Source organism: Coptis chinensis, chromosome 8 (genome assembly GCF_015680905.1).
Source record: "Coptis chinensis isolate HL-2020 chromosome 8, ASM1568090v1, whole genome shotgun sequence".
Lineage (NCBI taxonomy): Eukaryota > Viridiplantae > Streptophyta > Magnoliopsida > Ranunculales > Ranunculaceae > Coptis > Coptis chinensis.
The window spans coordinates 21447690-21465949 of NC_141463.1; the positions used below are offsets into that span (position 1 = coordinate 21447690).

The 18260-nt window shown below is 35.2% G+C and overlaps 1 protein-coding gene across 1 annotated transcript; it reads right to left on the bottom strand.

Moving 5' to 3' along the window:
- Positions 1-2061: 2061 nt before the first annotated feature.
- Positions 2062-6015, bottom strand: LOC147480484 (26S proteasome non-ATPase regulatory subunit 8 homolog A-like). Its single transcript, XM_086578672.1, has 7 exons — positions 5858-6015; positions 5705-5783; positions 5522-5624; positions 5172-5435; positions 4841-4888; positions 3843-4000; positions 2062-2433 (listed from the first exon to the last, which is right to left on the bottom strand). The coding sequence occupies exons 1-6, from the start codon at positions 5960-5962 to the stop codon at positions 3859-3861; spliced, it is 741 nt and encodes a 246-aa protein (XP_086434798.1). The 5' UTR covers positions 5963-6015; the 3' UTR covers positions 2062-2433; positions 3843-3858.
- Between the last annotated feature and the right edge of the window lie 12245 nt (positions 6016-18260).

Here is an 18260-nt window from a genome sequence, read left to right on the forward strand (position 1 = left end):
TACGTGTTGACTGGGACACGTACTGCCATCATACATCGCAAAGTGTGGCTAAATGAAATCGTGCAAGGAGGGTTTACTGATTACCTCCGGTATGATAGTGATGCTCGATAAGTTTTTAGCATCTTCTGGATGATCTGAGTGGCGTCCTTCTTCACAGTACTCTGGTCAATTCGCTGGGATAGCTCGTTGATTTGCTAGTTCACTTCGTTAATACCGTCCTCAGTGGTGACTTCGTTAGGGTTTTGGGCTGCCATCTAACTTTTGAGTGCAGCGTTTTCCTGTCGTAAGAGGGTGATGCTGTCATTCATGGTTCCCATCTGGACGGCCATGTTCTTCATTTGTTCTTGTAGGCTATCCATGCTTCGTGGGCTTGAGATTTGTTTGAAGGTTTTTCTAGTTGAATGGTTATGAACTCAAGAAATCGAGCCACAGACTGCGCCAATGTAAAGGTTAAGTTTGGTTAACCTTGCAAATGTAGGCAGTTTATGGGGAAGATGTTGTTTGGGGTTGGATTTGACCGAGTTCGTATGGACGAACTACCTATGTATCAAGTTCTCTCTCTGGAGGGGGGAAACTTGAATCAGCTCAGACGAAGTTCCTCATCCTCTTTATATAGGCAAGGTGCCCGCCTCTTTGCATTCCAAATACAAGTCAAATCCAAATTGATGGCGAAGTTATAGACATTTATCATGAAGCGCGGCTCAAGATCCGGGTCTTGATGGTTGTAATAAAGACATACGTTACAAGCCGTTGCGAAACGAGAGGAGTGAGCGCTATGCAGGTCATTTTGGACGAGATTGTCCACTCGACTTGAGTCACTTTGAAGTGAGCTCGCAGGACGAATGAGTGAGATCGGTTGGTGGTGTGGTCGCTCAGGGTGCGAGTTAAATATGTTGCTTGCCTGATTTGAGTCACTATAAAGCGAGCTCTGAGGACGAGGATACGAGGTCAGTTGGTAGTTCTGTGTGTGTTGGGAACGTGTCTAGTATCCATTGGTTGTGGATATTATTCCCTCACAGATAGTATGCCGAGCCATAAGGAGAAAAGAGATTCCGCTTCATTTGTTTCATAACTTCCAAAGTGTTCATGTTCATTGCACTTCATGTGCCCACCTTGCTTCATTGAGCAAAATAGAAGAACTTGAAATGCCATGAACAATGAATTCTTTACAGGATAGACTTTAAACTAGGGGTACCACGTTTTTCCGAAAACCCAAATTTTCTGAATTTCAATCTGATTTTTTTTTTAATTTGGCAATGATATTTGTGTTCCGATATTCGAAATTCTAATATCCAATTTTTCCGAAAAATAATTAGATCGGAATTGGATGTGTTTTCAAAATCCGATCCGATTCAATTTCCGATTAATTTTCCAATTTAACATATAGCGGTCTATTTCATATAGTTACTAAATTAAAACTGCAGATAGTTTACAAACAAAATAAAAACCATAGAGAAGTAAAACATTGTCTCTCTCACAACTTCAAAATCAATATTATCATTCTAAGACATGTCTCTTTCACAACTTCAAGAAATCAATATTGTTATTATGGTATATGTCTCAATTTCTCCCATCTTCCTATTTACTGAATTATTACGGGAAAGAAAAACTTGTTGAATGAACGTATTAAAATGTATAAGTTGTTTACTAAATTAATACATTTCAAAATAATTACTAAATAAATGTATTAACTAGATAAAAATAATTATCGTAAAAGAAAATCCGATTATGTAATTCAAATTTCTAATTTACTTCCATATTTTGTAGATTCCAATATTTCCGAAAATTTTCCAAACTTTTCAAATTCGAAAAAAATTGTCATCCGAAAATAATTGGATCAATTGATTGACATCCCAAAAAATAGAATTTTTTTCGAAAACCCTTTATCCGATCCGAAGTCCCCTACTTTAAAGTTTAAACAAACTAACATTTGATTGGTAGCTACAGAATATACTTTTGTGTGTGACTTGAGAGTTGAGACATTGTCTTTTTTCTTAGAGCGTTGCATCATGGGCTCCACTGGCAATTCACGTCCGAATCGTAATTACCAAAAAGGGCACATCAAAACAAACTAGCATATGCTTGTAATTAGTGTTTCAATGAATTACTAAAATCACAAGATATTTGCATGCAAATATTATGTCAACTCATACCAAGTCCTCTCACTATCATTCTCTGCTGGATGTTGAAAATATTACACTGGCAATAACCTTTCTGTTTCTTAATGAAAGGGCCATTAGTAACACCAAGTCTAACTTCAGATCAAAACAACAAAACTGGACTAAAATCTAGAGAAGAGATGGTTCAGTTTTCAAATAAGACCTGGAACCGCAAAACAAAACTCATTTAAGCAGGGCATTGCTCGTGTTTTCAAGAGAAGGCAGAACATATAGTCATTGTCCATTCCTCTCAAGCAGTTCTGCTCCACAGCATCTGCAACAAGATACAATCAGTTGTCCAGCATAATCAATAATTTCTGTTCAAGCTACATCCAAGTATGTAAAGTAAAAAGAACGTTTTTTGCTTTTGAACTAGGGTAAAACAGAACCAAATTTACATATCTTTACTTTCGGCTTAAATACATTTACCCTAAGTGACGTTGACACTAAGCGTGTATCAGCACCCAACACAAATATGAAGTATCCAACACCTAAAAATTTAAGGAATGACGCTCAATATGTCAGTGAGTGTTACCCGATACAGACAGGTATTTGAAAAATACTTTCTTTTATATTAACTGTCAATGTAACACAGCATATTCCACTGACCAGTATCTGTCAACCTACAAGTCATACTAACTGAACAATGTACAAATTGGGTGACAGCATCCACGCACTTGGCCATCTGAAACTCGTCAAGGCCTGGAATATGTGTCCTACTAGCTAGAATAGTGTATCAGATAGGGTTTTCACTGCTGTGTTTTGGATCTTTAATACCCACATCAAGCCCTGGATGTTATCATTTAACCAGTTTAGTGTTTTTGGCAAGACATACAGGCATACTGCAGTATTCCAATGACATCCATGTATTTGGTTACCTTTGAGGTGCCTCCAGGAGTCGAGGCATGAAAACTTCTCTTTGCCTCCGAAAGAAAAAGCCACTCATGAATATTTTAACATGAGAGAAATGGTAGAGGAAAAGTACAGTCTCATAAAGAAATCCACAACTAAAGGAAATTCGCTTATAATTTTCTTTTGCTAATTTCACCACTTTATTAGCAATCAACAACAAGTTAGTAATCATGTAAGACGTGAAAAGACCATTAACAAGCACCCTGACTGGTAAATCAATTTTCCTTCACGGTATGTTAAAGCCGTAATGCAACAGGATATCCATCTTTTCCAACCCAAAAAATAGCAAGAGTAATACACAAAAAGTCTAATACTGACAATAATAACATTCAAAAATAAAACTATTTAGCATTTCTTTGTTTTCTGTTTTGATTCTTTACGCTTTTTAAGAGAAAAATATTCATTTTGTTTCTTTATAGATGCAAGCCAGGCCAATAAGTAAACCACTAGTTCTTACAGATAATGAGCCTTGTACAGCCCATACACCTTCCAGTCACTTGATCATATCTCTGAAAAATTCCAGTGCATTTTATAAGTAAGTCAAGAAGGTTCTTCCATAGCTAATCAAAGGGTGCAACCCACCAACACGCACTGCATGTTGTTTAGCATATATAGAGGAGCCGTAGGTACACCATACAAGGCTCACCCAGAGAATCAAGATTCTAGAGTCAAAAGGGAGTTTAAAAACAAAGAACACTTTACTGAGTAGCATCTCAAGGTCTTCAGCCTTTTGAATTACTTAAGACTTCAAATTACCGTTTGACAACCTACCATGTAATAAGCTGCTTCATACTATACGCTCCAACTCTCTTGCATAACTTAGAGTCTGATTGATGAGTTGCAGTGATGGTATCTCCTTACAAGGTGCAGAATCTTTTGCCTTCTGGAAGAATACAAGTCCATCCTTTATTTCCCAGTCAGGGCGGCTCCTACATACAGCATATACAGCCTTATAATACAAGAAAAGTGCATGCATAGTAATGCGCCTTGTTGGTCAAATGTCGATAAAAATATGTGGACATATCCATCTACACACTAATCAGATGCTTCAATGCGTAATGGTCAGGGTGGGTGTAAACTCAAGGGTGCACAAGATGTCTTCAAGGAAGTCAAAGAGACTATTTGATTGGTCAACGGGTGCCACACCAGTTAGGGATTTGAGGTTCCCGAAGTGCATTTGGAATTTGGGACACTACAATTATGTAAAGGATATGGGTGTATGTATGAGTGGTCAGCTACACACAGGTGTGAGTGGTCTGCTACACCCAGGTGTAATGAATTTAAAATGGAAATGAGCGGATGACTATACCTTTTAACAATAATCATAATAATAATTTTAAAAAGAAAATAACAGGCAGGGTGGGTAACATGCAAATAATAGTAGCATGACAAAATCATGCAAACCACACAAAACAGAAAGAGAAGAAGGAGGTAAAAGCAATAGTTATATATCAGTCAATGCATATATCTCTGAGACTCCGACCATATCATGAATAGCCCGACTCTCATTCATTAACATGTCAAAATGCAACCTTTTCATGGAACTCCTAGACTTGGGGAATCATACATAATCAGGGAAGAGAAAGGGCTATGGCAATTCAAAGTCTGGTTACCAACTATAAGCGGAGGGGAAAATAGCTACTACTGAAAAATAACTGAAATGATAAAGAAGACAAACTTATTGAGCTATTTTACTAAAGTTATTACCTCTTTAATATAATTAGAAAGCTCTTGGTCAGAGGAGAACATCAACATTTGCTTTGCATCACTTGTCGAAGAAAATCATCATTTCTGCGCCACAACTAGCAAGCTCATCTCTAGAAAAGGCAATTGAAAGAGATTAAAGTAAATATTTAAGATGGAGTTCCTAGATAATACCATGTAACCAATATTAGCTAATGGCACTATTGGTTGGCAGTATGGTAAACGTTCAGGGTGGGGTGTCTAACTTATATAATTATATTTTCAATTATAATAACACGGAATTATACTATTACTTGGCAAAACATAAAATGTATCTCTTTATCGTCACCAGCATGTGTGGCACGTGTACCAGTACCTCCAGTTATAATATCAAGCATCAAAACATAAACACATTACCTCACTGTCTTGGCCAGAAGATCCATATAATAAACATACGTATCATGTGGCACAGCTTGTCTAGCACTCAATACACGATTATAAGCCCCTTCCATAAAAGATTGTTCCAACTCAACAGCATACTTAATACAAGGATTTTCCAGAGCATTAGTAGACAACAGTTCTAATTCAGTATGAAATTCGGCAATTCTATTTTGCACGAGAAGTCTTAAAAGGTTTAGTCCTAATATCGGATACTCCTGAGGAGACTGTGCGAGACGGTTTCTGTTACAGCAAATAGACAATGGAAACACGTTAAGTCCTATATTTAAATGAACAAAACAGAGATGCCCAAATTTAATAATACTTACCCTATATCTGTATAATAAGGTTTCAACTGGCAATAATCTCTTTCGAATGCTTCTTGATCTTCTGCCTTGACGCTTAGAAATACAGCAAGCTCAAATATCTCCCCTGAATATTTATATTTATATTTATATTCAGAAAATGAAGTTAGAAAAACAAATAATATGATTATAATAATAAATTATTACTTGCTATTGTCAAGTCGGTAATTGCATTGGGCGTATCTTCGAATACTGGTGGAAGACTTGTAAAACCTGTTAACAACACCTGCAGAGAAAAATAAAAGTCAAAGTTAAATTAACTAGGGTTTTGATAATAATGAGTTAAGTTGGGTGGTTTACCTTGAGGCGGGACAGAAGGTTTGAAGAGTTATCGAGATCGTTACGAACGTAGGAAGCCTTGAATCTTTCAAACAACTGAGATAGTTCTGTCATTCGAGGATCCATCTCTTTTTTCTCTCTTAGGCTCTCTGTGTGCTGAACAAGTAGTCAACTGGGTTTGGGTTTTGGACTACTGGATCAAGAATACCCGCCCCGCTATATTTTGGACTTTACAAAGAGGGGCCCAAAGGAGAAAGGCCCATAAGTGGACTTTGGCCTAAGTTGGTGAGGTGAAGTTACAGTTACCGCCATAGTACAAAACTAGATTTTGGACCCGGGCATACGCCCGGGATCTATTAAATATTTTGTGTGCTGAAAAGACTTTATAAAATGTCTCACACAAATTTTCGAATCAGAATATATTTTTATTGAAAATAAATCGAAATATGTTAATGAGCAGCGATTATGGTGCATAAGTACTTAGAAATTAAGAGATCAAATTGAGATAGCATCTTCACTTTATGGTTTAGGATATTAATCCATAATTTTCAAATAAAATTATCTTAAACTCGATCTAGCTTGTATAATAGTGTTTTTAGATTTATGGTGATTTAGCGAAGAAATTTTCGAATCAAAATATATTTTTATTGAAAATAAACCAAAATATGTTAATGAGCAAATGATTATGGTGCATAAGTACTTGGAAACTAAGGGATCAAATTGAGATAGCCGAGCAACGACATGGTGTATAAGTACTTGGAAACTAAGGGATCAAATTGAGATAGCCTCTTCACTTTGTGGTTTAGGATATTAATCCGTAATTTTCAAATAGAATTATCTTAAACTTCGATCTAGCTTGTATAATAGTTTTATTAGATTTATGGTGATTTAACGGTAAATCATCACCAGCTCGACTTACGTACTAATGTGTACAAATCACTAAAATAGATTGATTGTTTCCATATCCTTAAAGAATACACCACTCTCACTTGAAAAGATTTATCACATGAACGTATCCTACGAACGGGTGCCGTTATATTAAATTATTCTAAAAAATATTAGCAACTATACATAGCTATGAGATATGAAAATTATATTAATTACTCAATTAAATTTCTTGCACCATTCTCTATAAAAAGGAAGCATCAAACTTTGATAAAACTCATCGACTTCTTTTCATTGTTAGTTTTAACAATATAAGTTTGATTGAAGTTTTTGAGAATGTCCAATTTGGTGAAGATAATATTTAAAATACTTGAATAGCAAGGCATTCCCAATCACAATAAAAAAGAAGTATGATAAACATTACTTAAAATGCAAAACTATATTTGTCGAGACATTTATTCCCCTACATATAATACAAATATATTTTTAGGGTTATTAGTTGAATGCATTTGCATCAAGTTTATGATTTTTCATTAATTATTATTTGAGGGTTAGTTTAATGTAGTGACGTTGCATCCAGTTTCCAAATTCTCATTAATTATTCTTTTGATGTTAGTTCAATGTAGTTGCATCAAGTTTCCGATTTCCCATCAATTATTATTTAAGGTTAGTTCAGATTGAATTGCATCCATTTTATGATATCGCGTTACTATTCATTAAGGTTAATTCAAAGATGGGTTGCATCCAGTTTTATGTTTTTAGTTAATTAGTATTTGAGATTAGTTTATTAAATTTGCATCCAGATTCTAATATCTCGTTAATTACTCTTTTGAGTTAGTTCAATACATCTCATCCAATTTCGATTTCGCATTAATTGTTTTTCTAGGTTAGTTCGATAGTTTACAATTTCTATATAGTTTGCATACATGTAAGAGTCCTGTTTTTAAACTCACTTTCATTTTGGGTTTCTAATTACTTTCGTAATTACTCATGTGAGAAGGCTAAAAACCGACATTTATGCTTTTAGGTCACATCTGCGATCGCAGTTACATTCGACTTCGATTTTCGATTAACTATTTTTGAGGATATTTCAATGCATTTGCATCCATTTCTGATTTCCCATTAGTTAATATCTTATTTTAGTTTAATGCAATTGCATATAGTTTTGGTTTTTGTTAATTATTCTTTGAGGTTAGTTCAATGCACTTTGCATCCAATTTCGAATTTATGTTAATAGTTATTTGAGGTTAGTTCAATACATTTGTATCAAGTTTTCGATTTCCGTTAATTATTTTTGAGGTTAGTTCAATGCAGTTACATCACATTTATAATTTCCGATAATTATTCATTTAGGTTAGTTCAGTGTAGTTTCATCCATTTTTCAATGTTTTAGATTAATTAGTCTTTGAGATTAGTTCATTGCATTTGGATAAAGTTTTCGATTTCCGTTAATAACTCTTTAAAGGTTAGTTCAATACATATGCATCTAGTCTCTCGATTATTTATGCTTTGAAGTTAGTCCGATGCAATTATATCCTGTTTTCGATTTCCGTTAATTATTTTTGAGATTATTTCAATGCATTTGCATTTAGTTTCCGATTTCCCACCAATTATTCTATGAGGTTAGTTTAATGCAAATTGCATTCGGTTTTATTTTATGTTAATTATTTTTGAGTTTAGTTCAATGTATTTGCATTCAGTTTCCGATTTCTCGGCCTATTAATTATTATCTGAGGTTTGTTTGATCTGTTTGCATACCGTTTCCGATTTCCCATTAAATATTTTTCAAAGATTTGTATACAATTTCTAATTTCCCTCTAGTTATTATCTGACGTTAGTTTAATGCAATTGCACCCAATTTTCAATTTATAGTTAATTACTTTTTAGTTTAGTTTATTGCATTTGCATAAAGTTTCCAATTTCCGTTAATTACTCTTTTGAGCTCAGTTATGCATTTGAATCCAATTTCCAATTCGATTTCCTTTTAATTATCCAATGTTGTGTATAATACCAACTTCTAATCGATCCATCTCAGTAGTGTCCTTTGCAAACATGACATAAAAAGTCAATTATGTTTGATTTACTATGTGTGATCATTGAAGATTACCGGGTTCCTGATTTCCCATTAATTATTCTTTAAATTATACATGACTTACTATGTAGAATCTTCAAAGATTATCTACTTAACGGTGTTGTTATATTAATTATTTTGAAAAATATTTGTAAATATACAAAACTTTTATATATTAATATTATATTGATCACTCAACCAAATTTCTTATAACGTTGAAAACCTTATTCTCCATTAAAAAAATAACTCATGTACCTTTTAATAAAACCCTTCAACTTCATTTTGTTGTTTAATAATAGAAGTTTGATTGAAGTTTTGTGAGATTGCCTAATAAAGTGAAGTTCATATATATTGTAGCTACTTGAATAGCAAAGAGTTCCCAATCATACGGGGAAGAGATAAGATAAACATCATTTTAAATGCAAAATTATACTTATCGGAGACATCCCCACAATATATAACCCAACTATGTTTTGAGGTTAGTTTAATGTATTTGCATCCGGTTTCGGATTTTCAATTATTTATATTTTGAGGTTAGTTCAATACAAATTGCATCCAATTTCCAATTCCGTTATTTATTTTTTTTGAGAGCGATTCAATGCAAATGCATCCAAATTATGATTTATTGTTAATTATTCTTTTTGATTAGTTCAATACATTTGCATCTAATTTCCAATTCCTCATTAATTATTCTTTTCGAGGTCAGATTCAATACATTTGCATCCAGTTTTGATTTCCCATTAATTATTTTGTGAGATTAGTTTAATGCATTTGCATCCAGTTCGATTTCTCGTTTATTATTTGATAAAGTTACATTTGCATCTAGTTTCCGATTTCTCATTAATTATTGTTTGAGATTAGTTCAATGAATTTGCATCCAGTTTCCTATTTACCATTAATTATTTCTTGAGGTTAGTTCAATGCATTTGCATCCAGGTTTATTTTTTGAGATTAGTTGGTCAATAGTTCCATCCGGTTTCCGATTTCCCATTAATTATTTTTAATATTAGTTCCACGATTTGCATCATGTTTCCAATTAATAATTAATTTTTCTTTAATTTGATGTTAATTAAATGCAATTGCATCCAGTTTCTGATTTTCTATTAATTTAATCTTTGAGGGTTAGCTCAATGCATTTGCATCCAGAGTTCCGATTTGCCGACAATTATTTTTATGTTAGTTTGATGTATTTGCATCCAAGTTTTGATTTTCGTTAATTATTCTTTGAGGTTAGTTTAATACAATTTGTATCCATATATATTCCAATTTTCTATTAATTACTTTTTAAGATTAGTTTAATGTTTGCATTTACATCCAGTTTCTGATTTTCGTTTAAATACTATTTGAGGTTAGTTCGATATATTTGCATCCAGTTTTCGGTTCCCCATTAATTGTTTTTTAACGTTAGTTTCATTCAAGATTATATATATTTTAAAATATTTGTCATTATTGCTTTTCTTTTTTTTTTTTTTTTTTTTTTTTTTTTATTTTATTTTCTATTATATATTTTGTGATGATGTTTTTGTGATTTTTTTTTGTATAATTGTTTTAACTATGTTTTGAGGCCATGTTAAGGATATATTTCAAATAAGTTAGGTGTTTTATCATAGACACTAAAATTGTATGATTTGTAGTAAGGAATTAGTTTATACAAATTACATATTTTTAGCAATTTTTTTATTTGATCAAATATATAAGAATTGGAACACTAAAAGTGTTTGATTCGTAATAGAAAATTACTTTTTACAAATCACCTATTTTTTAGCAATTTTTAAAAATATTTGTCATTATTGCTTTGTCGTTATTTTTTTTTTCATTTTCTATTATATATTTTGTGATGTTATTTTTGTATAATTGTTTTAACTATGTTTTGAGGCGTGTTAAGAATATATTTGAAATAAATCGGTGTTTTATCATAGACACTAAAATTGTATGATTTGTAATAGGAATTTTACAAATTACATATTTTTTTTTTATTTGATCAAATATATAAGAATTGGAACACTAAAAGTTTTGATTCATAATTATCCGTGAATTTTAGATTTTGGCTTTATGCTAATTGGAATGGATTGAAACAAAATTTTGTTTTAAGCTGTTTTAATTTTGTCTTTTTGCTTTTAAGGTTTTGTTTGTTAGCTCATTTCAGTTAGGCAAAAACAGTTTGAATTAGTGCGTGTCTTCTCTCTTCCTTAGGTGGTGCAAATTGAAACCATTCTCTTTTGCCACACTTACTAAATTTGCTGGTAGTGCCAGGGCATGAGTGTTAATGCGTTTTATTTTGTTTTGCATTAGCGTGAGGTTCTATGGCCACGGTAGTACAGTTTATCGATTTGAGAGCGGAGTTTGAACCGCTTCTTTATATGTGGACTCGTTACTTGCTTTGGTTTGTTCTTTTGGAAACTTGACTCTGATGGGGCTTTGTTGGGCTTCCGCGGGGATTGAGTGAAGACTCAAATATTCCGGTATTCACAATGGCGGCTTCACGCACTTGTGTCGGCATCTGATTTATCGATTTGAGCTTGGAAGTTTAGCTATTCTTTATATGTGGACCGGATTACGCCTGGTTTTGTGCTTTTGGAAACCCGGCTTTTAGTCGGGGCTTTGTTGGGCTTCGCAGGGGTAGAGTGAAACTTCAATTATTCCCGTATTCCGTACTTGATGCATGTTTTATCACTATATTTATTTTAATTGGGAATCACGGAAAAGAATCACGAAAATATAATTATTACATGATTATTAAACCGTAATCGACGAAATGCTATGTCTACCGGGGTTTAATATTCTGATTTTGGGTGCTTATCCCTTGCACCCCAAAGCGAGCACTTTTTTATCTCCAAGCAAAAGAAGAATTTGATAAAAGCGATAAGTGGTAAAAATGTGTTGTCACTAAGCTAAATCTCGTTTTAGTCTTGGTTGCATTGGCCGCGTATCGCAACCAAAGGCCTTGAACCACTTTAGATTCCCCAGTGGGCCGAGTTATAACCTGCGAGAGTTTTCTAGAGAAGATGCTCACAAACTTCATTTATATCTGGCGACTTCGGTTAACAAAGACTTGTTTCTTTAATTAATCTCAGGTATCTGGACATCTTACTAGCCGAGGGGAAATAAGGATTTTATTCTTTGAAATTCAAGTTAATATACATACAATAATTGGAAACATCATTATGAGCATGCATCGATGTAATCTAATAATGAAATGTCTGAAGCGGGGCCCATTTGGATCCGCTTTGGATAAAGCGTCTTTAATTAGGTTCTCCGTAGTATATGTGCCGAAAACTTAATTTCTCTTTTATTTTTCCACTTCAGCTTTGCTATCTCCGATTAATCAGGGTGGGCACCGTTTCCTCCATACTCGATAGCGGTTAGAGGGCGCGGAATTAGAAGTCACAACTACTTACTTATTATCACTATCCTACATTCCTAATTGGGCTAGAGGTCTTTATTAGGTGTTATGGGGCTTAGGTGGTAGTGTAGAAAGAAAATGGAATGGAAAGTTCAAAAATGATAAGTATGAGAGAATAAAGGTCTTTGAGATATTTATACTAGAGAATCCTTTATTTCTTTCCTGCTTCTAACATGGGTTTCCATACTTGGATTTTTCAAGCTTTTGTATTCCCGCTTTGATTTTGATTTTTTTTTTTTTTTTTTTTGAATTCTAACCTTGACATTTCTTTTTGATTTTTAGGAAACATATTTCTATTTTTTTCTTTTTTCTTTTTCTTAAAACAATGAGTAGCTGATTTTGATTTGTGACAAAGGTTTTCTCTTCATTTTTTGCACTTCATCCTATTTCTCATACTCAAATCATCTAGGTAGGCTTATTTATTTGTGGTTTACTAGATGGGTAATGATTTTGGTGAAGTAGAAAGTATTAATGAAAAGGTTCGATTAAGGCTGACTAAGCGGTAATTTTTTTTTATAGGTGTGAATTTTTGGCTATATCGATCCAAAGAGGCCTAAATTCTGCCTAGGATTTGGGTAGTGTTCAAGTAAAAGTAGGCGTGTGAACTTTTCTATTAGGAAGAACTTCTCCTACGTGTCATTACTTATATATCATACATTTTGAGGCTTTTGGTTAGATTCTTACGGGGATATGGAAACTAAGTTGTCTAACGTGGGTCCCGAAACTTCTGCTGTACATTTAATGATAGTCGGTGCATGAATGCTTATGAAAAAGATGTAAAAACTATTGCATCGTATTAAATTATGTTTCTAAGAACAAGTCTTGATTATGATGCTGGGGGAGATTTCTAAATATTTTTTCATCATTGAAAGGGAAGCGAGAATTTGTCACTAAATCGTTTATTTAGACATTAAGTAAACTAAATACATGCCTAATTTTTTGCAAAAGGTTCTCACCACCCCAAACAGTCGGACACTATGTCCTCAAAGTGTTAAGAGGAAGAAAGAGTATACACGAGGGCTTTGAGGCAAAATAAAGTGACATCTTCCACAATTTATTGTAACACACTATATATTATACATCATAAAAGTAGAAACCTGCTTGTTAGAGTAGCTACAGCTTGGGTTATTTATTTATTTCACATCAAAGCGTAAAATAAATATGTACATGCATCGACTTCATTTGCCCGTCAGCAGGCGGGGATAGTCCCTCCTTGCCTCGTCCACTGTAGAAATGCCATTCCTTTTGCATCCGCCCGATCTATCATAGCTTTCGGACTTCCTCCACTTCCTCTTCTTTGCATTGTCTAGATGAGCTATAATTTTATCATCATCGGGGAAAGAAGGAACTTTCTTAAGATACCTTGCGGCGTGTCCATATCGAAATTACAAAAAACAAATTATCTTGTTTGTTGGACACATAAAGTCGACCTTTACCCGATCACGAAGGTGGCTACAAACTTCGAGGGAAATGCGTCCTCACTATCATGCTTTATGGCGGGGGTGATATAGTGTTCTTGCTAGAAAAGACCGAGGCAGCTTAAGATTCTCCGATTACTAGTTATTACAATATGTCGAAGGTGGTATGTTCTTTGGGCCATAAATGGAATGTCTTACCTTTGATTTTGATCACGATGGAAAAATGCCATCCCCATGATGTTGAGAAGAATAAATAGCATGGCGGTTCCAACATTCATGGTCATCTTGGCTAGTGGAATAGTGAATTAAAATGTCGGCCCGACAAACGGATTCTTTGGCGTGGGCAAGGCCATCGCCATCTGAGGCGACAAAATCTTCCATAGAATAGTCATTAAAATCATTCTCTATCATGTATTGAATGGGGAGATCACGGTGTGAAGAGGAAGAAGGTCTAGAGCCATAGCCCTTTGTTGGCTCGTAAAAGCGTGTCGGGTGTTACCAATACGTAATGTAAAACCATTTAAAGGGAAACCACAGGGCGGTTGGTAGATCTTCCATGTTATCATAAAATAAGTTGCCAAACACGGGGGTATATGCGCTCGGGTGTAGAATGAAGAGTTCTAACCAACTTGAGTGATGTAGTCTGCGAAAAGATGTCCATATCTTGGGAGAATTCAATGATGAATGGAAAGATTGTTACGGAATCATCTTTGGAGCTTCCATTGTGAAAAAAATTGTGACTGTTTTGACAAGGATAAACAAATATTAGAGTATGATGAGAATAATTAAGTAAAACAAATTACCATCACGAAGATTAAAACTAAAAAAAAATGATAGATAATATAAAATTGCAAAATTTAAATGTTTTCATTGGCCCAAATGCTTGGCGAGGATCCTTTTGTGGGAGGGATCTGTTTATAAGATTTTCTATCGCGTCAATCCGTACAGCTGACTGTTACAACATTTTGTTTTAAATGCAGTAAATCTCGGCGTGGTTCTCCATTTATGAGAGTGTGATTTGCCAAAATTGGTTGTGGTACGTGCAAGAATTGTGCTTGTTCCTCTTAGTTTATTGTTAGCAGTCACGAAATTCAAGAGAGTTTGTGATAATAATGTTACGGCGTTTGAATAATGTCATTAGTCCTTGTTGAATTAAAAGAAGCCCTTCCATGGGATTAAATCGTTGCATAATGCATTTTCAGAAAAGATGTTGTCGGTTGGAACAATCTTAGTTGGTTCCTGCACCGGCATGGTTCTTCCCAATGTCGGGTTCGGAATCCGTTCCTACATCTTGCAGTGAATGGTAAGAATGTTAGCTGTTGAAGGGTGTATGAGGAGAAGTGCTAGAAAAACCCCAATGTATCATGATAAAGTGTCCAAATGGTTGGTAAAGGGAATTGCCTTTTTCTGGCGCGTCGCGATCGCATTCGAGAGAAATTTAATAATGCAAAAATCATTGCGGTTACTCTGCAAGACCTAGAGTAAATGGAGGAGGGTTTGGTTATTTACGGAAGTCTTAGGCGTGCCTAGGACATTATGAGCTACCCATTGGATCCGCGGATAATTGGTTCTTTTGTAAAGATGTTGATAAACAATCACGGTTTTCGGTTGTATTAGCCGTGAAGGATAGTTGCAAACATCCGGATGCGGATATTATCGAAAGGTGAATCTGAAGGTGTACTCCTTGGTTTGTAATAGGAATTTGAAATTACCTCGGAGATGATTTCCATAGTCAATTCATGTTAAGCATCTGTTAGCCACGGACAAAAGAATTGTCCGTTTTGGAAATAACGGCTTTTATAAAATAACAAGACCAATTCTGGGAATAAAATGCTTGCTTATGGTGTAAAAGAGGGTACCATCCTCGGCGTAATATTTCAGTGTCAAAAAAAAGGATGAAAAAGACCATTTTGAAAATTTTCCATAAAATTTTTGCTCGAGACCTGAAAACTTGTGAGGGCCATTAAAGATGGAGTGGTGGAAAAAAAATTATTTTGGAAAAAGGAAGTTAAATTTTTTTGAGGTGTCTATCCTTGTTATAAATAGGCACCCATCCGAAAAAAAAGTAAAAGATCACGTTTGAGGTGTCCGGGGGTAGTTAGACCACGTGTATCTTCTAAGATATGCATAAAAGTGGATGTAGTGTGGATGAAAAGAATGGGGCATGTGACAAGGTGTTTTTTTTTTTTTTTTTAAACTATATATATAAAGTAGAAGGACAAAGGAAAATGTAGATATCACGATCATAATAATATATAAGAGCGTCTGCGGTATGGAAACACAACATAATGATCACGATGACTTAAATACAAAACCTAAATATTAGATAGAACTATATGCCACATTAACAACATGACTATAATAAAACAACTTCGAGCATGAAGACTTGAGTAGCATATTCAATCTAACTGCTTTGCTCAAACTTTTTCTAGTGCATCCATGAATCTTGAGCTTGGAGTGATCTAAAAGCGGTTTTAGAATAAGAAGTGTAGAGGGAAGAATATGAAATGAGTGAATATGGAGGAAGAGTTGAACTTATTTATAGAAAGAAAATTGCCATTTTGACCGTTTTAGATGTGGTTCATGACCGTTTTTGACCCGTTTTTATCGCGTTTTCATTATCGGTTTTTAGCGTTTTATAAAATTTGTTAGTTTCACGTTAAAATTTGTTATTTAAGTATGACATTTAAAATATATGTATATAATTTATTATTACCAATATATGTTCCTACCTATATACTATAATATTAGATATAGCTAATATATCATGATAGAAATGTTTAGGAACCATCTACTATTAAGGTGGAAAATGCAAATCGTAAATAAAATATCGATATAAATATTATACAAGACCCGAAAAAAATCTAACTCTTGATGATCCTCGGTCTTTGTGTAGCGAATCCTCGAGGGCTGGGGAAGAAGAACCGGGGAGTCTGCGGCGTCGTGCGATCAGAGCTCCGTGGAGGCTAAGCTGCTCTGGATATCACCAAGGTATCCATCACGAGCACGAAAGCGATCTTTGGCTTCGCCATGAACATTCCGGCTGGGCTGGTTACGGCGAGTAAGCATATTAATCTTTGAAATGTAGTCATGGAGGCTCTCATTTCTGCTTTGGAATTAAGCCCATCTTTATGCATCAATCGACTAAGTGGCGAGTGGTCATATCTATCCTTAACTTCGCCCAAAGGTATGTCTCATCGATACTGGCGAGTGTACATGTCTCTCGGACCAGCATTCCGCGACGCCGTAGGGCCTCATGGGTTGGGTGATCTTACTCATGGCGGTCTCGTCAAAGTATGGTGGGTGAGAGGATCCTACGCTAAGCGTGCTTTCGGCAGCCCTAGATGCCGTGGGTTCCCAAAGGTCCTGTATGCATTTCTTGAAGACAAGCATATTCTCATATTGTGGTATAGGGGAGTAGTGGGGTGGCGGACGAAAAACCGGTTAATCATAACTTGCGTTACTAGAGCGGCAAGAGGTACGACCTAAAGAGTGGCATGTGTGATAATATCAAAAAGAAAGATAGCGATCGCAGAAGTTACCCTTTTATCTGGAGGATCGAGGAAGGTGGAGGAAGGTCTTGTTGATGTCAGAAGGCTTAGGGTGCCAATGGCGTTCGGTCCGACCATTGAGTCAACTGCTAGTTGGTTCCACGCACCGTATTGTGTCTGGCGCATTTCCGTCGATGTTGTATTCTCCCTCGATTAGCGTGTCGAGCATTAGGTAAATAAGTCCGTGGGTACCGCGGACTGCTTCTGAAATCGATGCGTGAAATTAAACCGGAGGAATGCCCGTGATCGGAGAAGCAACCGCAGGTGTGACTTAATGGCCGCACCCTCGGCGGTGACCAAAAATGAATTAGCCATTAAAGCTCCCATTGTAAGTAGAATTTCATCACCAAATCCTTGGAATAAAGCCCTCCATTGGCATATAACAAACTCTCCCATCCTCTAGAGTGAATTTAATTGATCAAAGAATGGAGCAAACATCCGTTTTCAAACAAATTTCCAAAATTTCTTTCCACACAAATCCGTCTGTTTTTAGGCCATTCTTGGTCTTAGAGAGGATGGCTATTGATTCTTGATGAGGGAAGAAATGGGATGATCGGCGGAAGGAAAACTTGGTCGGAGATGTGAGGGTCATGGCGAGACACAGTTTTAGTGTGGGCTTTGTCTCGTCGCGAGACTAAACCCGAGGGCAAAGATCCGGTTTTAGGAAGAAGAGTGATGTAAATGTGATGCGTGTTATCGGTTTTTTTGGGTTTAAATGGACCGAGAAATCGATATTTTGGTTGGGCCAAAAAAATTCTCGAAGCCCAAATCAAGCCTAAAGCCCGATTTAAACCTAAAAAATCTAAATGCTTACCCACGACTCGTTTGGACTCCGAATTGGACGAATAAGATACTGAAACGATCGGCACGAAAAAATGCTATCAATTGTATGAGTCATTCTTGGAAGTCACAATTTTTTTTTTTTTTTTTAAAGAAGGAGAGTGTTTTATTTATAAACAAAGGTTTTATTTACATACAAAGGGAGATATCGTGAAAAACACTAGATGTCTAGGGAGTCACCATCTTAAATCATAGACAAAACTGTCATATGGAAACTCGGAGCGAACCCAATCCGGCCCGTTGTGGCTTCACCTCC

Coding starts and splice junctions, on each gene's coding strand:
- LOC147480484 (XM_086578672.1), bottom strand. CDS start 5,962: ATGGATCCTCGAATGACAGAACTATCTCAGTTGTTTGAAAGATTCAAG. Junction 5,784..5,857: donor ACCTTCTGTCCCGCCTCAAG/GTAAACCACCCA, acceptor TTTTCTCTGCAG/GTGTTGTTAACAGGTTTTAC. Junction 5,436..5,521: donor CCTTATTATACAGATATAGG/GTAAGTATTATT, acceptor TTGCTGTAACAG/AAACCGTCTCGCACAGTCTC.